Here is a 26,093-nt window from a genome sequence, read left to right as displayed (position 1 = left end):
TTGATTAAAGATCCCCATAAATAACAGCACTTGGAAGTAATGGGACTATGTGAGAACATTGTTTTGAACTATTTCTGTGCACAAAGAAATTTTTTAGTATGCAGGGTTGAATTTACATTATGGATTAGTCGAAAAATACCTTCTTTATCTATAAATACTCTCTAGGTGATGCCATCTAATCCAATGGCTTTAGTTACCAACCACATGCTGATAACCAAATCTCCAGCCCTGAATTCTTACACCCAATCCAGACCTATTTCCCGACAGTCTATTCAACATCTATCACTTGGATGCCTAATAGGAAACTTAACATGTCGAAAGCACTATCTCCCACCCCTGCCCTGAATCTTTTTGCCCCTTCATTCAGTCTTCACTATCTTAGTACAAGATCGCTGTATTTTACCAGAGGCTCACACCCAAAATCTGGAAGGCATTCTTGATTATTCCTCTTTTTCTTCTTAACCCACATCTACTCAACCCATCAGCAAATCCTTCCAAATACATGCATAATCATCACTTCCTGTGACCACATCCTCATGTGGGTCTCACCACCATCTCTCATCTGGACTATGCCAAGATCGTCCACTTATGCCTACAGTTTATTCTTAACATAGCAACAAGAGTGATTCCACTGAAACAAAAATCTACCATTTTACTCCTCTACTCAAAATCCTCTAATAGCTTCCCATCAGCTGGATCCTTAATCCCTTCTCTATCATGTATGGCTTTCCTACTTTTTACACTACAATGACATAGCCTCAATGACACTTTCACTTCAGGGACTTTGCACTTCCTGTTCTTTCTGACTAGATCATTATTCTACCACATGTACACATAACTTACACCCTCACATACTTCAAGCCTCTGCTCAATGTCATCATATTGAAAAGCTCCCTTAACTTTCCTTACCTGAAATAGCACCGCTCCCATCTCACTCAATCCCCTTACCATGAGCTAAAGAAAAAACAGTAGCTTCAATAGATGTTAGAGAATAGTTAAGCTAATGCCAACTCTCCAGCAAAAAGTATAAAATAATCTGCTAATTAATTATAACAGGAGCAACCAAATCCACACTTCCATGTATTCCTCCATCACAATATTCATCACATTTTACACTACTGCTTATGAAATTATATCTTAAGCACAAGACAATAAGAGCAAGGATCAGTTTCTTACAATGCAATTTACTAGCATCTGATAATTACAGCTAACACTTCTTGAGCACTTAATATGTACCTTTCTAATATATACCTTAATTATGTACACTTCTCTAGGGGCTTTAAATGCATACAAGTCAGAAAAAGATACAGAGAGAGTAAGTTACTTGCCCAGGGTTATAGAGATAGTAAGTGATAGAGCCAGGATTCAAACCAGCTCCAGACCTTGTATCCTTAATCATTATGCTATACTACACTTTAGTTGGCTAATGATACAGAGTGCTGGATGTAATTAGAGAAGGACTAAGGAGGTAAAAAAAATTTTTTTAGAGTTTTATACATTTTATTGGAAATGGAACATAGATTTCAAATGACAGCAAGAGTGGACAGGTAACATTCTATTTGCAAATCTTTCTAGAGCCTACCGGGGTCACCATATCTGTCAGATCACTCTTGAAACCTACCTCCTCTAGAAAATTTCCTTCAACTAATTAGGGAGTGATGCTGAAGCCCCCTGAGGTGGAAATCCCACAGAGGCTCTGTCCTCACAGCCTCTCTGAGCACCTTTGGCTCCAACAGAATCAAAATGTTTCATTTATTCCTTCTATTTTTTGAGGAGGTAAATTTGACCTGAAAACTGAATGATGTAGATTCAACTCAGTGACTATCTCAGTGAAGAGTGTTCCAGGCCTAAGAAATAGAAATGGACTAAGACAGGAATTAACTGGGGGGGGGGGGGGGGGGAGGGGGGAAGAGGAGAAACGGTCAAAGGGCCAGAAAGCTGGGCTAAAAAGCAGAAAAGTATTAGGAAATGAGGTTAAAGAAATGTGGAGAGGTCTGCATGTGGGAACCTGAACGGCCTTGGTAAGGACTTTGGTTTTATTCTACCAGCAATGGGAAGGAGGATTTAACAATGGAATGCAGTAACTGAAAGGCTGAGAATCCTACCCCAATAGTTACTACTAAGGACTCTCGGAATCACTCCTCTTCACCCTGAAGGACCCCATGATCTTTTGGGAGAGAAACAAGGTTTGTTACTGCTCCCAGGGAAATGATAACCGGAATGATGGCACAGGACCACAGGACGGTAACTAAATTCAAGGCTGTTTGATGGCATCACTGAGCCACAGATATAAGAACACCTTTTGTAAAACAGTGTAAGTTAGCAGTAGCTTTAATGTTATGGTTATAAAAGCAAACAAACGCTGCTGATGGATCACAGAGTGTTCAAAGACTCTCTTGGATAAACAAGAGAAGAAAATCTACCAGAACCAAGAAGCCAATCACTTAAGCAACTGCTGAATCCTTTTAAGGAATGAGGGTGGCTATGGATAGCACTGTTAAAGCCCTAAGACACCCTTTACAAATGCATATATTTAGAAAATGTCTTGCAAAAAGCTATCTTAGGGAACACAGTAGGCCTAATAAACGGTATATTTTGATATATACATGCATGGCACGGGAACTGTATTGGGAAATATATCTGAGCTTTATTGCCAATTAGTACGACGACTGTGGGAAAGAAACTTGTAAGAACCCCAGTTTCCTTACTTATAAAATGTGAGACTAGGATGGAATGCAATTCAATTCTTAAATACACGTGCACATCCACACCCCTATAATTCTTCACTTAGTGTAAATCCAAAGGCTTGGAAAAGAGTTAAATGATTCTGGACTGACTTGGTATCATGCTATGCAATATATATTGAGATATAAATATGAAAATAAACATGTTTTAGTGTTTTTAACATTTTAATATATGGGTTGACACATATAATGAGATGAAATCAATATGTAGCAAAAGAGGACAAAAACTAACTTAAGTTTTTGGGCCAGATGTCAATGTTCATGCATACAGATTACCAAGTAACTGTACATCTTGAGGATATGTATATACGGAGTATTAGTTAAAAATATAACAAGCATACAAAACAAACACTGGACTTCATATTAGGAGGCTTGCGTGTTACTGGCTCTTCGATTACTCTCTACAATATTCAATTAATCAATTATTGGAGTCTGTTTTATTTACTACAAAATTACATAACTAAGTGAGTTTCCAGTTCTTAAAGTTGATATATTCATAGTAGGCCATGATTTGGTGGAGTGCCTTTTATCACAACAGGTTGGACACATTAATGGGTAGCCTATGAAAATCAGTCAGTATTTAATATGATACTTCCATTTTACATATGTAGAGTTATCACATACCTTTCTTTCAGAGTTTTTAAAATGAAAATACTCATATGTAAGAAGGAGTCAATAGAAATAAATTAGTTGTTTTGTATATTGATTTTACTTTCTAGGAATAACTATTACCGCTGCTTTTTATAGGATCCTATGCTTTGTCCATTTTAACGCTTATGTAATAAAAGAAGAATTTCTTATATACCCTTTTAAGTCAAGTATTTTAGTTAGAAAAAGGAAGCTATCAAAAAATTATCTCTAGGGTGCCTGGGTGGCTCAGTTGGTTAAGCATCTGCCTTCGGTTCAGGTCATGATCCCTGGGTCCTGGGATCGAGCCCCGTGTCGGGCTCCCTGCTCACTGGGGATTCTGCTTCTCCCTCTCATTCTCCCTCTCTCTCAAATAAAGAAATGTGCTCTCTCTCTCAAATAAAGTCTTTAAAAAAATTATCTCTGATACTATTTCTTACATGAAATAGGAATGTTGATGGGGTTTTTTTATTATTATTTAAACATATACACCAACCAAAATCAATAACCAAAAAGACACTACAGATAATAAAACATCAAAAGTTATGGAGGTCACATGTGCCTCTTAAGAGTGTTGTTCCACTTTACCTGATGAAGAACTTCCAGAGTAACAGGGTAAAAGAGGTTTTCAATAATTATTCGGAGCACAGGGCTCTGCCCAGGTAGGACTGTGCCTTCATTGGGAGGAGCTCCAGGAAGGGCCAGATTTCCCGACTGGACAGCACTGACAGCCTGCAGTGCAGCTTGGGCTCTCTATAAAACAATCCAAAATGAGAACTTTTAGTTACACCGAAGCATTACATGAATCCTAAACATCAGTTGATGTAAAGTACTATGAAGTTATATGGTTAAATAAAAATATACATATCTCCTTTCTCTAGATGCACATATTCTAAATCTATAATCAGTTAAGATTCAAAAGACTTGCTTTCTTATAACAATGACACAATATTTAAGAAAGGTGCTTAAATTTACTTGAAGAAATGAAAAAAAAAACACATGGCAAAAAAAGAGGAAAATTTGGAGATGATTTTTGTTTCCTAATCTTTAAAAAAGATTTAATTATTTATTAGAGAGAGAGAGAGCGTGAATGGGGTTTGGGGTGGGGGCAGAGAGGAGAGAGAGAATCCTAAGCACATTCCATGCTGAGCGCAGAGCTGATGTGGGGCTCCATCCCACGAGCCATGAGATCATGACCCGAGCCAACACCAAGAGTTGAATGCTCAACCGATTGAGCCACCCAGTAGCCCTTTTATTTCCTAATTTTGAAATGACAATAAAAAAAATGTGAAAATAACATTAAAGATGACTTAAAAACCACTGAAGTCCCTCTTTTTTTTCCCTAACAACTGAGTCCTAATACCTTTGGGTGGCATGTGATAGATGCAAATATGGAAGAGAGGAGCTATGGTGGTTCAGAGGGGGTCAGGAATGTATCCCTATAGGAAGGCATCCTGGCGTGAGCATCAGAGCCTGAGCAATATCAGCAGATCATCTCTGTGGTAGGGCTGCCTGCCAAGGGGAACCTGAGCCCAAACAAGGTATGAAAGGCATCTATGTGTGGGAGTGGCTCACTGCTAGACATAAGAACATGAGGAATATGAGAAAGGTAAGAAAGACAACCAGAGGAGAATAGCCTGGGCAGGAGTATCAGAGCCCAAGGAGAGTCAGGAAAGGGTCCACATAGTGTGGACTAATATAGTGAAGACAGTCTGAGCAGAGTGAAGAGCAGGCCCATGAGGGTCTGAATGGGGTAAGGAGGTAATTCAATAGTGGGACAGCCTGGTATGAGATGTAAGGGCCCAAACAGGGGTAGGCAGACAAGCTTCTTCTCTTTTCTTAGCAGGAGACAACATTTATGTATAATTAAACATTGATGGAGCACTATGTGCAGGCATCATTCTAAGTACTCACTATACAAATCTCTCTTTAATTCTCACAACAATTTATGAGGTATTTACTATTTTTTTTTTAAGATTTAGTTTATTTGAGAGAGAGAAAGAAAAAAAAAAGTAGGAGCAGGGGGAGGGGTAAAGGGAGAAGGAGAAGCAGACTCCCCACTAAGCATGGAGACTGATGTGGGGCTTGATCCCAGGACCCCTAGATCATGACCTGAGCCCAAGTCGGTCAATTAACTGACTGAGCCACCAGGCACCCCGAGGTATGTACTATTATCATTCCTGTTTTTCAGATGAGAAAACAGTCTGAGATAGGTTAGATGATTTGTTTGGAGCCACACAGAAGACTGTAAACAGTGGCACCTGACACAATCTACTTAACGAAAATCTGAAAATCTCTCAGACACAATTCTGAACCCCACTTCTGTCAGACTCCTGGAAAGGTCTAGTCTTTTTTCTTTTTTAGAAAGATTTTATTTATTTATCTGACAGAAAGGGATTGAAAGAGCATAAACAGGGGGAGGGGCAGAGGGAGAGGGAGAAGCAGGCTCTCCATTGAGCAGGGAGCCTGACTCAGGGCTCAATCCCAGGACCCTGAGCCAAAGGCAGACCCTTAACTGACTGAACGACCAGGCACCCCAGGTCTACTCTTAATTTTTATTATTTTTGTTGTTGTTCAAGTATATTTGACACACAATATTATACTAGTTTCAGGTGTACACAGTGATTTGACAATTCTATATATGACTCAATGCTTACCACAAGTGTAGTCACCAACTGCTACCATACAAACTAGTACAATATTACAGACTATATTCCCCATGCTGTACTTTTCATCCACATGACTTTTATTTTATAACTGGGAGTTTGTACTTCTTAATCCCCTTCACCTAATTTGCCAGCCCCCCTACCTATGTCCCCCTGGGGCAACCACTAATTTGTTCTCTGTATTTAGGAGTCTATTTTTTGTTTTTCATTTGTTTTATTTTTTAGAGTCCACATATAAGTAAATCATATGATATTTGTCTTTGTCTGATTTATTTCACTTAGCATAATACCCTCTAGGTCCATCCATGTTGTTGCAAATGGCAAGGTTTCATTCAGCAGACAAGTTTCTTTTTTTTTTTTAATGTTTTTTTATTATATTATGTTAGTCACCATACAGTACATCCCTGGTTTTTGATGTAAAGTTCGATGATTCATTAGTTGCGTATAACACCCAGTGCACCATGCAATACGTGCCCTCCTTACTACCCATCACCAGCCTATCCTATTCCCCCACCCCCCTTCCCTCTGAAGCCCTCAGTTTAGCAGACAAGTTTCTAAACAGCATGCTCCACTAAAAGGAACTAGGGTGCCCTAAAAAATGATTAGTTCTAAAGCTGGAGCAAAGAAAGCACAAAATGAGTATGTAACTTTTTTGTTTCTGTGGGGTTTTGTTGTTTTTTTTTACCAGAATGCAAAGAAGTATTCAAAGAATTATGGCAACATGACAAATGAACATAGAAGATAGCCTGAAGGGGCTCCCGCTGGCCAAATATAGGACAGTTTGAGAATCAAAATAGTGATTGTAACAGGTAATAACACACTAAATGAAGAAATCTTGAGTCTATACTGATACAAACTGACAGTTGATAAGGAGTAATATATTTACACTGCCTTAAAGTACCTTCCCCCAAAATACTCCTCTTTGCCCCTTTGTAAGTCATAACTTTACAGTGAAGAAGCCAAACAGGAGCCTAATCAAAGGAAGTGAAGAGCACAACATCGGTAATGCAACAGATTTTGAAATTATGTGATACCTGATATGATGCAGTGAGAAAAAAAGAACATTACTTATATTATGTCCCTGTCAAAGCTATATACACTGAATGCAATCACAAGGAAATTACCAGATAAACTCAAACTGAGGCAAATCTTAGAAGACAGGTTGCCTATAATTATCAAAAGTATCAAATCAAGGTCATGAAAGTCAAAGAGAAACTGAGGAACTGTTTCAGAGTAAAAAACACTAAAAGACGTGACTTCTAAACAGAGCATGTGATTCTAAATGTTTTGCTCTAACAGACACTATTGGGATGATGGGCAAAACCTGAATGGGAACTGAGGACTGATGGGAAATAATATATCGATGTCAATTTCCCAATTTTGACCTCTGTATTTTGGTTGTGTAGGAGGATGTCCTTGATTATGGGACATGTACACTAAAGTATTACACGACGAAGACAGACCAGGTTAACAACTTATTCACAAATGCCTGAAGAAATCAAAATTTATATCTCAACTTTATATCTGCAGCTTTATTTATATCTTTTCCAATTGCGACTGTCTCAAAAATTAAAACAATTATTTAGAAAATGTAGTAGGTGAAAGAAGAAGAACTGAAGGGAAAAAACCATGGTTAATGATAAATGAAATTAAACGCAAGTTTTCATCAATCTCCTGTTCCATACTTATCATTTCTTAAGAATGGTGATAATTAGTCAAAAATGCTTGTACCACAAAATGAAAACTCAAAAAAACAAACAAAAAACAAATCCCACCACTTTTTTTTTGTATTTACTTCTAATTTTAAAGATCACAGTACTCTTTGCATTATTTTAAATTAACATTTCTTGTTTTGTTTTCATGATTTTAGTTTTACTTTATCATCTCTCTAATTTGAGTTAAATGGTTTTTCCAACATTACGCTATGATAAATAACATCCAAACAAATATCTTTTTGGAAAATTGGCTAACTTTTACTTTCTGTATGCTTAATAGTTTAACAACTTCCACTTTTATACTTATATGCAACTTTTTTTTAAAAGATTTTATTTATTTATTAGAGAGTGAGAGTGCACCAGCGGTGGGGGGTGCAGAGGCCTAAGGAGAAGCAGACTCCCTGCTCAGCAGGAAGCCCGGTATAGGACTCGATCCCAGGACCCTGAGATCATGATCTGAGCCGAAGGCAGACACTTAAACTACTGAGCCACCCAGGGACACCCCCCACCTTTTTTTAAATACCTTTTAACAGCATTTTTAGGCCATATAGATTTTTATGTATCAGGTAATGTACAAACTGCCTAACATGCAGTTTCCACAGAATCATCATCTTTGAGAACAAACAGTATATGAATAATTATTTGAAAATTTTATACCACTGGTTTTCAAAACTATGCTCTTTATAAAACAGCCATGTGTATGGAAAACTGAGCATCCTATTCCTGCTTCAAACAGCAGTTTGTCTCATCTATTTTACACTGGGCTCCTCCGTAAGAGCTTATTTGGAAAAAGGGTTCTACTGCTTTCAAGTTTGAAAATTGATTCAGATTTCCACTTTGAGCCTATAATTAGATGAGGGGGGTGGGGGTCAATTAAAAAAAAAAGACCCAGAACTGATACAGAAGTTAAAATTAAAAGACAAGAACATTAAAGTAGTTTTTATAACTGTCTCTCTCACACACGTACACACAAACAAAAGGTAAGTACAGACATGGAAGATGAACAAATAGTGCTGTCCGACAGAGTTTCCTGTGATGATGGAAACGTTCAACATCTACACTGTCCAATATGATAGGATCATGATCTGAGCCAAAGGCAGACACTTAACTGACTCAGCCACCCAGGCGCCTCGAGAAATGTTTTTTTTTAATATAAAGAGATTATTTTACATAGCTGACTTATGTTCTGTGTCTTTGATACTAAAAATGATGAGACAGCAGAATTCCTACTATGGGAGATAATTTCTGGATGCTTTAAAAAAAAAAGATTTATTTATTAGAGAGACAGAGAAAAAGAGCACAAGCTGGGGGGAGAAACAGAGGGAGAGACAGAAGCAAACTCCCCACTGAGCAAGGAACCTGACTAGGGGGACTCAATCCCAGGACTCTGGGATCATGATCTGAGCCGAAGGCAGATGATTAACCCACTGAGTCACCCAGGCGCCCCTAATTTTTAAATGTTTTACAAACAAACTTTCTGGAATAGTTGTAATAACTATTGATAAAGAAAACTGCAGTAGTGTGATGGGAAAATCAACATATATTTTATCGCAGTGGGAAGGGCAAATATACTTCATATAAAATTTAAATGTGCCTGGATAATGTGAAAAACACATTTCTAAAATTGAGATGGAAATGAATATACAATAAAATGCAGAGATCTTAAGTGTACAGCTTGATGATTTTTTAGGACAAGATTTTTAGGGAAAATCCTTTCATGGTTATCTCTTTGCAGATTTATAAATGTTCACCCACAAGGTCAAAAAAACCTGTCTATACCATAACGACTATAATAAAACCATTTCTCAAATGCTGTACCTCAAAATATGATCTAAAATTTTAGTTTATTAAATAAAAGGATAAAAATATTTGATATTCACCTAACCCTCTGGCAAGTAGGTCCATAGGCTGGAAAAGAAGTTATGTACATGTTTTGGGTTATCTTGCTATACAGAGAACAAAAGATAATGAAATAGTAATTTATCAGTTTTCTGGAGCTGTCAGAATAAAAAGACATTTGGTACATTTTATATATGCAAACAGGTACTTTCAATTCTGACCTCAGCTTTGGTGTAGGACTTTGAATAAAAGAAAAATTATTATTATTTTATCAAACATCAATGCATAAAAACTGCACAGAAGTAACAAAATGGAAAGGGCACTGGGAAGAAATCAAGGCTATCTAAGAATAAACTAGGTCATTTCAGCTGGCTTTGGTTGCCAAGCAACTGAGATTTCTCACAGTTTCCCTTTAGAATAATCCAGTCTTTAAGAGTTTTATTAAATTGTTTATTACTTCTTCAAGACTTATATTAACATATTTAGGAATCAAACTAATAAGAAAACTTCCATGACTTGTATGAAGGAAAATTAAAAACTCTAAAGAAAGACAAGACACAAAATATAACTTCCTCCTCCAAAGAATCAGAGGGTAATATAAATATGTTAATTATCTTCAAATTAATCTATAAAATCAACCCAAATCCAATTTTTGGGGGGAGGGGGCAGGGGGAGGACTTATCAAAATAATTCTATCCTATATGAAGAAAAAATAAAATATAGTAACTAGTTGGAGGTGCCTGGGTGGCTCAGTCTGTCAAACGTCCGACTCCTGATCTCTGCTCAGGTATTAATCTCAGGGTTGTAAGTTCAAGACCTGCACTGGGCTCCATGCTAGGCAGGCAGCCTACTTAAAAAAAAAAAAAAAGTGAATGAATAAATAAATTTTAAGAATATAGTAACTATTTAGGGGTGCCTGGGTGGCTCAGTCGTTAAGCTTCTGCCTTCAGCTCAGGGCGTGATCCCGGAGTTCTGGGATCGAGCCCCACATCAGGCTCCTCCGCTGGGAGCGTGCTTCTTCCTCTCCCACTCCCCCTGTCTCTTTCCTCTCTCACTGGCTGTCTCTCTCTCTGTCAAATAAAGAAATAAAATCTTAAAAAAAAAAAAAAAGACTATAGTAACTATTTAAAGACTGAAAAGACAGAGTAAAGAATAGGGCTGTGCACTATTCAATATATCAATACTAGAGACATTAGCCCAGGGACATGTAAACAGGAATGGAACAGAATGGAATCCAAAAGGTAGTCTGGATTAGACACTGAGTGCATTCCAAATGAGCAGCCCACACATACAGGTGTATCAGGGCCATGCAAGCAGAATGTGTATGAATGTCTAGTAAGTGTATATATGTATATTGTAAGTAGGGAAAAGCAAGTGTATAGAAAACTAGAACTTGACAAAGGACAAGTTTCACATGAGTGGATAATAATAAATGGGTTATCCAAAACAATAATAAGGGAGAAACTGGTCACTGGGAATTAAAAAGAAGAAAAAAGACCAAAGCCTACCCTCACTCCCCAACTCCAAAATATTTCTAATAAAACAAAAATTTTAACATTAAAATAAAAAGAGCTAAAACATACAAGTATAAGAAAAATAGGTTAAAAAGTTTTTAAACATTGCTATGCTAGGTCTTTATGAGCATGGTGTCAAAATCAGAAACCATAATACAATCTTAAAGAGATCTGACTATTGCATAAAAATATTTTGAAAACTGTATTAGCAGGGGCCCCTGGGTGGCTCAGTTGGTTAAGCATCTGCCTTTGGCTCAGGTCATGATCCTGGGGTCCTGGGGTCGAGCCCCACATGGGGCTCCTTGCTCATCGAGGAGTCTGCTTCTGCCTCTCCCCCTGGCTCATGTTCTCTCCCTCCCCCTCTCTGTCAAATAAATAAATAAATATTTTTTAAAAAACCAAACCTGTATTAGCAGACAAAACTCAGACACAGAAAGTAGAATGGTAGCCAGAGGCCAGGAGAGGGGGGGAATGAGGAATTAGTGTTTAGGGTATAGAGTTTCAGTTTGGGAAGATGAAAGAATTCTGGAGAAGATGGTGGTGATGGGTTACACAGTGTGATGGACCTAATGCTACTGAACTGCACTTATAAATGGTTAAAATGGTAAATCTTGTTTATATATATTTTACCAGTTTTAAAAATGGGGAAAAAAACTGCATTAACAGAAATCACTATAAATATAAGTTACCAAATAAATACTAAGTAAACAACAAGACGTAATTTCTCAGCTAGCATATTAACAAAGACGGTAAGAAAACTGCTTGCTCGCACATTATCTTAAGTAAAACATATTCTTTAAAAAAAGCAATCATGTAACATATATCAACATATAGAATATGCATATGCTTAGTCCCAGCAATTCTGAGGCCACAAGTGTAAACTAGTAAGAAAATGTTGCAACTGTGCTAAGATATGGAAGAATGTTGCTTCAGTGTTTTTTGTAAAAGCATAAAATTGGAAACAATTTCAGTGTCTATTAACAAGACATTGATAGATTATGGCTATCCTACAGAAGGGAGTATAATGCATTCATTTAAAAATCATGAAGTAATTCTACCTTTGTTGCCATAAAACAACATCCATGACACATTATACAGAAAAAATAACACCTTTTAAAACATTAGGATCCCACTGATGTAAAATTATATACATAGACAATTATATACCCGAATAGAGAAGGGGTACACACCAAACCGTTAGCAAAATGTTAGCTAATTAGCTCTCTCTGCATGACTGGATTGTTTTTCGATGTTGTTATTGTTGTTATTTTTTACTTTTCTAGATTGTCTGAATGTTTTACTATGCGAATGAATGCTATTTAGAATTCATAAGTCGGTTTTTAATTTTAAAAAGTCTAATACCTAAAAAATTTAATATCTAACATCTCATTTACTAAGTTTATATAGGTTATTATATACCACTAATATCTCTTAGAACAAGTTAAGGACTATGCACAAGAAAAGTTATTGTTTTAAAAATGTGGAAAACTATCATTTAAATTCAGTAGCTTGCACCATAATGACTTTCAGCTAAGAATCAAAGAGCTGGAGGAGTTCTTTTGCCTACAGCAAGAGTATAGGGGCCAAACTTGCTCTTAACATACTAAAAAACCTCTTTTCTGCTTTGTGGATCAATTTTTCTACCCTTAAGTGACTTCAAATTACTATTTTAGCTACTACATATCAACCTGGAGAGAAACAGAAAAAGTCAACATGAACTATATAAAAATAAGAACTGAAAAATGAGGTTAGAGATGTTATTCTACATTCCACATTCATCTAAAAGAGTCAAAATTCACTTAATGAACATTTCTAAATAAATTCTTACTAACATTTTAAATGTTAAGTTCAGTTACTTAACATCACAATAGAAGCTTCACTCAAATTCTTAATGCCTCTGTTATACATTCTGTACACTCTGCAAAAAGTTCCTTTTAGATCTGAAATTTTAAGAGATAGATAAGAATATAAGTTTTTTCTTTTACTCATGAAAAGTTTCAAGGGAAAACTAACACGATTCCTAATACCATAACTTCAAACCTATTTCTAAGTAGTACTACTTAAGCCTTCAGGGAAGAATTTACATGCACGATCTTTACTAATAAAGCATCCTAACATGAAGGAAATCACAAGATTTTTTTTCCCTCTGAAAAATAGAAAATTAGTTTTACGTTATTATACCACATGTTCTTGTAACTAATTTTTAAAATGCCTTTAATACTTACAGCTTGATTAGGTAGATTGTCAGTCTTAAGTTCTCTGTGATTGGAATACTGAATAAAAACAGGCTGGCTTCGAAGGTGAGGAGTAACAGGAGTATAATAATTCACCATAGTAACAGCAGCTTCCTCAGAAGCCATTTCTAAGAAAGCCTGCAATAAACACAAGAAAGCAAAGTGAAAGCTCATGTTTTTGAAAGACAGCTAAGAACTGTGAAAAGACTTGGGCTTCAAAGTGTATCACTGATGTTAACTGAAAACATATTTGAAAAGTTGGGTTCAATAAAGGATTTGGGACTGGGAAACTGCCAGTTGAATAAACAGATTTCATGTGGTTTTTTGTTTTCCTCTTTTTTTCTGTTTTTCTAAAATCTAAAAATAATTAAAAAGGCAAAAATAAAGGTGAGTATCAGCACTGTAAATGAATGCTCTCAGGGGTTGGGATTTAATAGTTCTTTCCCAAACAAAAACTTCTCAAAGATGGGGGGGCATAATGATTTGCTCTCCTTTACCTTTTACTAAACAGCTGTTTATAGATACAATTAAGTTTATGATGCAATTAAAAAGAGTATTCAGGTGCAAAGGCTCAACTGTTCAAATTAGAAAAATGGCAGAACTTCCTACATTAAGTCAATATTGATTTGAGTCATTCAAGTGACTTTTTTTGAGATCTGTGTTAAAAAATAGAGAGAGAGGGGCGCCTGGGTGGCGCAGTCGTTAAGCGTCTGCCTTCGGCTCAGGGCATGATCCCAGCGTTCCAGGATCGAGCTCCACATCAGGCTCCTCCGCTAGGAGCCTGCTTCTTCCTCTCACACTCCCCCTGCTGTGTTCCCTCTCTCACTGGCTGTCTCTCTGTCACATAAATAAATAAAATCTTAAAAAAAAAAAAAAAAACAGAGAGAGAGGGACACCTGGGTGGCTCAGTCAATTAAGCGTCTGCCTTCAGCTCAGGTCATGATCCTAGAGTCCTGGGATCTAGTCCCACATCTGGCTCCTTGCTCAGCGGGGAGTCTGCTTCTTCCTCTGCCTGCTGCTCCCCTGCTTGTGCACAGGCGTTTTCTCTCTCTCTGACAAATAAATAAATAAAATCTTAAAAAAAAAAAATAGAGACATCAGGCCTCAAATGATGTCACCTGTACTAAGCCAAAGTCACCAAACCAAGACTTAATACCTAATAATTATAGTTTCAACCTCTCCCAAGAGTGGAATCTCAAACCAGTCCATCTGGAATTACTTGGTCAGCACTAGTGAGGTTATCTGCCTGACAGACCCCCACCATCCCTAAAGGAAGGTGATCCTGTCTGACACAATTCACTCTGTTAGTAACTTCCCGGTCTCACTCTATTCTGCCTATGAAAGTCTTTCATTTTGCACTGCTCTTCACAGCTCCTTCCTATCTGCCAGATGGGATGCTGCCCAATTCATGAATTGCTGAATAAAGCCAATAAAATCTTTCAAATTTACTCAACTGAATTTCATCTTTTAACATCTGTAATCATTGTATTAATATCAGATATTTGAAAAATAATATAGGAAGAGCTGAGACGGAAGAAGATCCTTGGGATTTATGTCTTACTCTATATATGGCTTCTTTTGGCTGTCAAAACTCCTGAAACTTCTGTGACAGGTTTTGCCACCCTATCTTAATGGTTAATTAGGAAGATGAAATAGTAACCATTCTGACTCCCTCAGAACTACCTGTAAGAACATCTCAAATTTAAAATGCAGGAAGAATCCCTGATCTGAATCAATGCAAATTTCTAGTTAGACAATTCAATTCTTTTTCACTACAACAGAGCATGTAATTAGCAAGTGTACAGTTACCACATCAAATTATGTATAAAACATTATTAATTTGTTTATAAAAATATGTATTTATCAACAACAAAATTTCCTGAACACAGAAAATGGCAAATATCTATAGAACAAACTATTTATTTGTTTATAGTTACATTACTTGCTAAACGTTTCTATTTGGCAAATATTTCAGTAAAGGAATATTAACTTGACAAATGTTGAATGTGATGCTTAACTGTATCATCAAATGTCACAACGGAACCAATTAAATGCTTTAACGAACTAACAATATTCTATGAAGTAGTATTGTTAGCCACATGACAATGGATCAAATATTAATTAATTAATCCACAATAGATAAAATTCCACTATCTTCAAGGAACAAATGTTCACATTGCAATTTAAAACCACTATCCAACTGTTACAGTAATATACTTTTACTAGTTTTTCTAAGAGGTTAAAAATGATCAAGGTTACCAAACTAGCTATAGCGATACTTCCTATCTCGTTTTTAATCATCTTTTAAAAAAAGAATTTGTAAACCGTTTGCTAATAATATTCACTATATGAGGGGAAGCCTTTCTGAAAACTCCTTCATAAATGCAAAGAACTAAACTCAATGTCTAACAGTCACACAAAAGAAAGGCTAAATGTCTTTGGAATATATCATTCTTGTTACAGAAAATCCTTCCTAAAAGTATATACAACTTAAAAATTCGTATGTAAAATAACTTTTTCCATGTGGAACCCAGTAAAGGAATTATTTAGGTTTTCCCAAAGTATCCAGAGAAATCCATTTTCATAATAAGGGACGGAGAAAAAACCAAGTCACTACCCAGAAAGACTGGTGTAAATATCCTCCACACTGCCCTCAACACTCTACCTCTAAGTACCATAGCAAAGATTATACCTCCAAGTAGTGCTAATGGCTCCCATGACACTCTCTAGCTAAAGTATATTACTAATAAAATATTTTCTAAACAGGATTTATGGTCCAAAGACAAACAACTAACCTAACAGTCAGTTACCACTACAGATAAATAATAAACCCAGAACCAATAGTAGAGACAAAGACAAAGTGTGATGTTGCCTGCTGCCCCTCATAATCATTTGACAGAATGTACAGGATACACTACACGAAACACAATAATGTACATGATACACATACATGATACATCTCACAGCCATTAGACTTGGCCACACTCGCTCTTTTAAAACTACGCAAACCATACTTATTCTCAATAGTGGCGACTGAGTTAAATAAAGATCCAAGTGCATGTACTATCTCCAAAAGATATAAGGTAAATGTGTAAATGCAACAAAAGTTGAATACTAAGACATGTTATTTAACCTCTCCAGATTTAAATAACTTCATCTGAATTAAATGGGAATGTTTATTAAGTTTACTAAAGGGCCAGTATCTGACATCTTCCAATCTCTTTCATATCCAACGCATATCAATCTATTTATAATATGTTTCTTAAACTTATTTATGAAAATTCTAAGAAATAGAGACTTATCACAATGTATTATACAATGTCTAGGGCATACATTTGTTGTCTTCTTCTTACAGCAATGCCCAGTATAAAAGATTTTCAGGACAACGAAAGACCTAAAGAATTCATCCTAGTGGGGTCTAAGCTGGAACAAGAAAGCAGGCAATTGTTCAAATTCACATAAAAAGTATTACATTTTTGTCATGGTCACCATAAAAGCAAGTTTCCTTATTTATCTTAAGAAAAACCTATTAACTTCTGAAATGAAAAACTTCTAACAGTCTCTTTTGAATTATTAAAGAAGCTATATATTAATTCTACAACTAAAATATACTGCACATCTCTATCAAGATTTTAGAAAATGTATATATTCTTTAATTGCCAAATAAGGTATAATTTATATCCTCTCTCTCTGTCTCGGTCTTCTGATAATCAAGGGTATTTTCATAAACTATTCTGTAATTAAGACATAAAATGTTTTTTGTTAAGGAAGAGAAGGACAAGTCACTGAATAAGAGATAATTCTATGTCCTATGTTAATATTTTTGTTTGTTGCTTCCTGTCACACACACAAAAAAATTCTATTTAAAAAACTATGTAAAGCAAATGAAATTTAGAGAACAAAGAGAAGTTCAAGAAAATAAGTCATCTTTAACACTAATACCCAGAGATAATCACTGTGGTTCAATCTTTAAATATTACATACCTGGCTTTTTCCTTTCAACATCAAAAGATTAGTAACTTTGCCAAATGGTAGACCTAATGATATGACCTCTGCTTCGGTGACATCACTTGGAATTTTGCGAAGATGGAGAACACGGGAAGGCGAACAGGGAGGTCTATCTCCTTTAAATTTCTTGTTGTCATTCCCATTAGCTAAAAAAATATAAGATTTTTTGAAATTACTGAAACTAATTTAGGTTGACATACTACATTAACCCTGTTGTTTTGTTTCATTCTCCAATAGTTTCAGTTTTTTAAATTCAGGAAACTGTGGGGCTGATCAGGGAAGAGAAGGACAGTGGAAAACAAACCATCCACCTTCGAGGAATGGGTGTTGTTGGTTTTTCACTGCAAGTACTGTATCTGTTAAAAATTCAAATCTGATTTTTAACTTGAAGGAAAAGTACTGGATAAATAAACTACATATGTAGAGGTATTTCATACCTCTAAATAGACAACTGTTTGTTGTGAGTAGAGAACAATGTTTATAATGTCTCTAATGTATTTTTAAAGATATTTTTCTAATTTGTTCTAGTGCTAAATAAGAACAATAACTCTGAGTAAAGATTATAAAAGAAATTTTATATTTATCACATCCTGAGGGGATTTGGATTTGAGCTGTACCATTATGAAAATTGTTTATTTCTTAGGCATTACGTATTTTCTAATGATCTTTTTATGAAGTGCTTTAAATTGTGATTTCCTAAGATAATCTTATTCCTTATTATGTAACAGTAGGTCTTAACATAAGCATCATCTTGTTAGAAATGCAAATTTTTGGCCCTACCCTAGACCTACTAAATCAGAACCTCGGGTGGGACCCAGTAACCTATGTTTTAACAAGCCCTCCAGACAACTCTGATGCAATCTGAAGTTTGAGAACCACTGCTGTACAATAAAGAAATCCATTAGCCCAGTTTACAGCTAAATTTTATTTAAATCCTTTTGTTTTAACACTGACAATAACTAGAACTGACAAGCCTGTAATGAACACTGAAATTTATGTACGTAAGACTCAGAAATGTTTTCCCCCTAAAATAGCACCATGTATAACTAAATGAATGCAAATTATCTGAAAGCCCTAAGTTTCATTACAATGGATTTTTTTTTAAATGATAAATAGTACCATACTTAACAGTATTACTAGGAAAATACAATCTTTCCAAATGCCTAAAATTATCCTTTTTCCAAACATTAATGGAACTTTGGAAACAAGTAACATGAAGACCACATAAAAATTATAAGGCAATATTCTATACCCGTATCTGTGGCACAGAACTCAACTTGCTTACAAGTGGGTAAGCTGACTTAATAATCCAAACCAGCACTCACTCTTAAAATTTCTGTCCAAGAATGCAGGCAGCATGCTATCCAGAGCCCAAAGACTACCAAAATATCTGTAACTCCTCGCTGGCTGTGCCTGTATATAGCAAATGCCTAGCAAGACTGCAACTAACAGGCAGTCAAATATTTATTGCAAATTAATCTGGGAGAGAAGAGATTCTTTTCTCTCTTCTCAATCACCCAGAAATATCGATTTTTCCCTCCAAAATGACTGATTACATTTTTCATGTCCACTCTCGATGTCACTAAGTTCACCTATGATCCTCCCCCTTCTACTCTGCCTTCCTCTAGCCTCACTCCCCACTGCCCCCACTCAGATCCAATATCTTACCAATCAAACTAAAATAGTATCACATCATTATCCTGCTTAAAACACCCTGATGGGCTTCCAACCACCTAAAATGTCCCTTAGTTTCTAGTTTTCACACTGTTTTCACTTACACTGCCTCATTTGAGTTGACAAAAATATACGAGATAAATCTTACTAATTTTAACAGATGAAGAGACAGAGGTTCAGAGAATAAATGATTTTTGTACATAGCTAGCAAGTGTAAAAAGTGTCATTCAAACTAAAGTTTATTTTTTAGCACAAAAATCTCAAAATGTCTCACCATTCCTAGAAAAAAGCAAGCAACTTGATACTGACATAAATTTTCAAAGTATGTGCAGATTTATGTGGATTACAATGATAACACTGTCACTAAATTAGAACACTACACATCATGTTTTAGATAGGAGTGAAAGCTGGGCATGGGGTACGCCCTTTTGCACCCTCCTGGTAGGCCTAGATGGCCAGACAACAATACTATTTTGTGCTTTCTTAACCAGCACAAGGTGTTAAAAGACTGGAAAAACATCCTAAAAGAGGATTTTATCAGATTGCCAAGAATATTCCAAAACAAATGAAAGAACATTTAGAAGGTTGTTTAACAGAGGTTTTAATCATTACCTGTGAGTAAAAATGAATGCCTATACATGCTATTTGAGCTCACGTTAGACTATCAAATAGAGACCTATGGTAACAAATTTTTATCAAGAAATATACAATTAGGTGTGCCTGGGTGGCTCAGTTGGTTTAGCGTCTGCCTTCACCTCAGGTCATGATCCCAGGGTCCTGGGATTGAGCCCTGCATCAGGCTCCTTGATTGGTGGGAAGTCTGCTTCTCCCTCTGCCTCTCCCCCTGGCTTGTGCTTTCTCTCTCTCAAATAAATAAATAAATAAATAAATAAATAAATAAATAAATAAATAAGATATTTAAAAAAAAGAAAAGAAATACGCAATTATAGAAACCCACTATTTTAGGTTAATTGTTCTGAATTATAAAAGTGCCTGAGCTATGTTAAGAGCATGGACTATTAAATCAGACAACCTGTTCTAACCAAGTTCCCTGACATAACTGAGCCTCAAATTCTTTTCCAGTAAAATGAGTATAATAACAGGGCTATTTTTAAAATTAAATTAGATAACATATTTAAATACTAGATGTAGGGGCACCTGGGTGACTTAGTTAAATCATCTGCCTTCCACTCAGGTCAGGATCCTGGGGTTCTCAGCAGGGAGTCTGCTTCTCCCTCTCCCTCTGCCCCTCCCCTCCGTGCTCATGCTCTTGCTCTCACTTAGATATAATAAAATCTACCTACATTTCAAATGCAATTTGACAACTTTTGACAAATGTATACACCCATATGACCACAAAAACCAAGATATAGAACATTTCCACACATCTCCAAAAGTTTCCTGGTACTCCTTTGTAGGCAGTCCTCCCTCCAAAACCCCCCTCTCAAGCTAAACATGTACCATATGACACTACCACACTGTCTTGATTACTATAGCTTTAGAGCAATTTTTTAAAAAAAATTATTATGATTATTTATTATTATTTTTTTTTTAGTAATCTCTATACCCAAAGTGGAGCTTGAACTCACGACCTTGAGATCGAAAGTTGTATGCTCTTCCAACTGAGCCAGCCGGGACCCCCTTTAAAGCCATTCTTTTTTTTTTTTTTTAAGATTTTATTTATTTATTTGACAGAGAGAGAGACAGACAGCAAGAGAGGGAACACAAGCAGGGGGAGTGGGAGAGGAAGAAGCAGGCTCCCAGAGGAGCAGGGAGCCTGATGTGGGGCTCGATCCCAGAATGCCAGGATCACGCCCTGAGCCGAAGGAAGACGCCGAACGACTGAGCCACCCAGGTGCCCCTAAAGCCATTCTTGAAATCAGGTACTTACCTGGAGGAGAATTCACATCCTAACAGTTTTGAGTCATCCAAAACATACACATCATGATTTCTCTCTGCATTTTATTTAGGCCTTCTTTAATTTCCCTTAACAGTGTTCTATGGTTTTCGGTGTAATGGTCTTGCACATATTGCTGACCCTGTATCCTGCAACCTTAGTAATTCTTTAGAATTTTCTACATATACAGCTTTTTATTCCTTACTTTCCAGTATGTATGCATTTTATTTCTTTTCTTTTAAAAAATCTTTTATTTACTTATTTGTCAGAGACAGAGAGAGCACAAGCAGGGGGAGCGGCAGGCAGAGCAGGCAGAGAGAGAAGCAAACTCCTTGCTGAGCAGGGAGAAGGACGTGGGACTTGATCGCAGAACCCTGGTATCAAGACCTGAGCCGAAGGCAGCCGTGTAACCGACTAAGCCACCCAGATGCCCTCAATTTGATTTTTAAAGCAGGTATAGAGTTATTTGGGTTTTCTAGTCATTTTGCATCAGTTGTGGTACTTTGTATTTTTCAAGGAATTTGTCCACTTCTAAACTGAACGAACACCTGTTCATTCATTTTATTGGTTTAAAATTGTTCGTAATATTTTCTTAATCTGTTTTAGCCTGCTTAGGGTACTGTAACAAAATACAACAGACAGGGTGGTTTAACAATAGAAATTTACTTTCTCATAGTTCTGAAGATTAGAAGTCCAAAATTAAGGTGCCAGAATATCACTTTCTAATGAGGACTCTTCCTGGCTTATAGACAAGGCACCTTTTCAGTGTCCTCACATGGCAGGGGTAGAGGCAAGAGCAAGCTCTCTGGTATCTCTTTACAAGGATACTAATCCCATCATGAGGGCTCCAACTCCAAGACCCCATCTCCACATACCATCACATTGAGGGTTGGGCCTTACACACATGAATGTGGGAGGTATACAAACATTCGGTCCATAACACTATCCTTTTAATGTATATGAGCATCTTGATGTTGGTAATTTCTCTCATTTTTTGGTCTACTTAGAGGTTTATCAATTTTATTGACCTATAAAAAACAACTATTGGTTTCATTAATTTTTCTCTACTGCTTGTTTTCATTTTAATTCAATTCAAAATATTTTCTAATTTCCTTTGTGATATATTTGATCCATGGGGTGTTACTTTTTTTATAAGTAATTGGGGAAATTTCCCCCATATATTGAGGATTATACTTTTTTGATTTCTAATATAATTTTAATGAAGTAAGAGAACTAACGCTACATAATTTTAATGCATTCACCTTTATTGAGACTTGTTTTAGGAGCCACATTCAGCCTATCTTAGTGATTATTTCATGTAAACTTAAAAAAAATTTGTATTCTGATAGCGTTACAGAAACTGTTCCATTGTCAATTAAAACAAGCTGGTTGCTAGTGTTCAAAACGTCTATATTAGGGGATCTAACAGACTTTTTCTTAAAGGGCTACGTAAGTATTAATAGGCTTTGTGAGCCATATAACCTCTGTTGTATCTATTTAACTCTACAGTGGTAGCCTGAAAGCACCCATAGGTATGTAAATAAAGGAGTGTGCCTGGGTTCAAATAAAGTTTTATACATAAACACTGAAATTTCTATTTCATATAAGCTTCATGTTTCTCAGAATATTGTTCTTCGTTTTGTTTTTTTCACAATTCAAATATGTAAAAATCAGTCTTGGGTCACAGGAAACATAAAAATGGGCAAATAAGACAGATTTGGCCCACATGTCAGTCTGTCAACCCCAGTTCTGTGCCCTGATTTTCTATTTACTATGCTACCAATTATTGAGACAGAGTTCTGAAATCTCCAGCTATAATTGTGAATTTGTCTATTTCTCTACTTAGTTCTACTGGCTTTTATTTTATATATTTTGAAGCTCGTAATTAAGTGTGTATATATATATAATCTCTATAAATTCTGTATTTTATAATATATTACATATTATATACTAATTAAAATAAAAACTATAGTATATAAAATTGTATATTATAAATAAAACTCAGGTAATATATAAATTTCTATATTATAAATGAAAATCATATATATTTTATAGATTATACATTAATATGTATTAAAATTATATATATATGTAAATATTTTTTTCAAGGTATATATACACTTACCAAGAAATACAAATAGATACAATGGAACACAAAATGATAAATAATGAATAAAATGAAATACAAAAAACATGGTCTAAAGAAAGGTAGGAAACAAAGGAAGAAAAGAACAAAGAATAAATGGGACAAATAGAAAACAAATAGCAAGATGGTAGACTTAAAACCAACCATGTCAAATAATTTTATTAAGTGGAAATGGCAAAAGATTCCAATAAAAGGCAGAGTTTATCAGTTTGATAAAAGAAGACTCAATCATATGATGTGAAGAAGAAATCAATTTTTTTTTAAAAACTGTATTTTTAAGTAATCTCTACACCCAATGTGGGGCTTGAACTCACAACCCCAAGACCAAGAATCACATGCTCTACTGACTGAGCCAGCCAAGTGCCCCAGAAGAAATTCATTTTAAATATAAAATCTCAGGTTCGAAGTAAAAGGAATGGAAAAAGATAAATATATAGACAGTAATCATAATAAAGCTGACTGGCTGTACTAATATCAGACAAAGCAGACTTCAGGAAAAGGAATATTACCAGGGATGAAGAGACACTTCACAATAAAGCAATCAATTTATCAAGAAAAGATAATATGTCATGCATAGTGAAACATATAAACATAAAAGGCAGATAATCTGTTTTTTAACTGGAATCTTTATACTCTGTTTACTTTTGTTTAAGTGACTGCTCTAGAGATAAATCATCAATATGCATCTTTAACTTGCCATAGTCTATCTTCAAATGATAACACCTAGATACAATGTAAGAACTTTTCAAGTATCTATTTCCCTCATCAAAACCTTTCTGTTACTGTCATATATTTTACTTTTCATATATGCTATAACCCCCCATATATATTACTATTATCCTGCTTTAAATAGTCAATTATCTTCTTTTCCTTTTTACATCATGTTTTATACACTTAATGTATTTTTTTTTAAAGATTTTATCTATTCGTTTGAGAGGGGGAAGAAAGAGAGAGCACAAGTTGGGGGAGAGGGAGTAACAGACTCCCCAATGAGCAGGGAGCCCAAACTGGGGCCTGACCCCAACACCCTGGGATTATGACCCGAGCCAAAGGCAGACGCCTAACTGAGCCACCCAGGTGCCCCAATACTTAATGTATCTTGTAGACCCTTTCCACTGAGAGCACTCTATACATTTTTTCCCTTTCTTTCTTTCTTTCTTTCTTTCTTTCTTTCTTTTTACTGTAGTAAAATCACATAGCAAAATTCTCTATCCTAACCATTTTCAAATGTAGAATTCAGTGGTATTAAACACATTCATAATGTGCAACTATCACCGCCATCCATTTCAATAGCTCTTTTCATCACATAAAACTGAAATTCTATACTCACTAAACAGTAACTCCCTATTTCCCTCTTCTTCCAGCCCCTGGCAACCACCATTCTACTCCCTGTCTCTATGACTTCAAGTACTCTCACTTCTTTTTGTGCATATTCTACAGCTATTTTCTTTGTAGTTACCATAGGGATTATACTTAATATCCTCAAGTTATAACACTCTAATCTGAATTTATGCCAGCTTCTCTTCAATAATATACAGACACCCTGTTCCTTTACACCTCTATCCCCACCCCCTTCTGTTGCTGATGTCACATTACAACCATACACGTGTGCCCCAAAACACAAACTAAAAATTCTTTTAAATGCATTGGTCTCCTAAAATACATCGGAAAAAATGTAGAGCTACAAACAAGTCATACGCTAGCTTTTAGAATAACACTTTAAAAAATGCAGTTCTCTTGTGAAAAACCTGTACTTTAAACTATAAAACTACAAAACACTGATGAAAGAATGGAAGAGAATACAAAGAAATGGAAAGACATGCCATGCCCACAGATTGGAAGAACAAAAAGATTGTTAAAATGTCTGTGCTACCCAAAACAATCTACATATTTAATGCAATCCCTATCAAAACACCAACAGCAGTTTTCACAGAACTAGAATAAACAATCCTAAAATTTGGTATAGAACCACCAAAGACCCCAAACTGCCAAAGCAATCTTGAAAAAGAAAAGTAAAGCTGGAGACATCACAATTCAAGACTTCAAGTTATACTACAAAGCTGCAGTAATGAAAACACTATGTTACTGGCACAAAAATAGACACATAGATCAATGGAACAGAAGAGAAAACCCAGAAACAAACCCACAACCATACGGTCAATTAATCTTCGACAAAGCAGGAAAGACTATCCAATGGGAAAAAAAGTCTCTTCAACAAATGGTGTTGGGAGAACTGGACAGCAACATGCAAAAGGATAAAACTGGACCACTTTCTTTCACCAGACACAAAAATAAAGTCAAAATGGATTAAACACCTAAAGCCAGGCCTGAAACTATAAAAATCCAGAAGAGAACATAGACAGTAACTTAACTTTGATATCAGCTGTAGCAACTTCTTTCTAGATATGCATACTAAGGCATGGGAAACAAAAGAAAAAAGAAACTACTGGTACTACAGCAAAATCAAGCTTCTGCACAGTGAAGTAAATAATCAACAAAACTAAAAGACAACCTATGGAGAAGGTATTTGCAAATGACATATCCAATAAAGGGTTAGTATCCAAAATATATAAAGAACTTATAAAACTCAACACCCAAAAAACGAATAATCTAATTAAAAAATGAGTAGAAGACATGAACAGACATTTCTTCCAAGGAACAGATGGCCAACAGACAGGTGAAAAGATGTTCATCATCATTTACCATCAGGGAAATGCAGATCAAAATTACAATGAGCTATCACCTCACACCTGTCAGAATGGCTAAAATCAGTAACACAAGAAAAAACAGGTGTTGGTGAGGATGTGTAGAGAAAGGAACCCTCGTGCACTGTTGGTAGAGTATCCTATGGTATTCATCGTTCTCTGTTTTGCTTAGCATAATATTCCCTAGCTCCATCCATGTCACTGCAAATGGCAGGATTTTGTTCTTTTTTATGGCTGAATAATATTCCATCCCGTGTGTGTGTGTGTGTGTGTGTGTGTGTGTGTGTGTGTGTGTGTGTGACACACACATCTTTTTTTAAGACT

At 35.8% G+C, this 26,093-nt stretch overlaps 1 protein-coding gene across 10 annotated transcripts in view; it reads right to left on the bottom strand.

Annotated features, from left to right (window-relative positions):
* Positions 1–26,093, bottom strand: part of PTBP3 (polypyrimidine tract binding protein 3) — a 112,682-nt gene that overhangs the window by 43,371 nt on the left and 43,218 nt on the right. For 6 of the 10 annotated variants that reach the window (XM_045814808.2, XM_045814809.2, XM_045814806.2 and 3 more), the window contains 3 exons: positions 17,324–17,493; positions 13,331–13,477; positions 3,960–4,124 (listed from right to left, as the gene is read on the bottom strand). In XM_045814808.2, the coding sequence (XP_045670764.1) occupies positions 3,960–4,124; positions 13,331–13,477; positions 17,324–17,493 (482 nt within the window). Of the gene's footprint in view, positions 1–3,959; positions 4,125–13,330; positions 13,478–14,235; positions 14,392–17,323; positions 17,494–26,093 lie in introns of all 10 variants that reach the window. The other 4 variants (XM_045814814.2, XM_045814813.2, XM_045814816.2 and 1 more) reach the window with 2 other exon arrangements.

Source organism: Ursus americanus, chromosome 18, assembly GCF_024610735.1.
Source record: "Ursus americanus isolate L20-20 chromosome 18, mUrsAme1.1.p, whole genome shotgun sequence".
Taxonomy (NCBI): domain Eukaryota; kingdom Metazoa; phylum Chordata; class Mammalia; order Carnivora; family Ursidae; genus Ursus; species Ursus americanus.
Note: the sequence above shows the minus strand (reverse complement) of the source record. Positions and strands in the feature narration are given on the sequence as shown.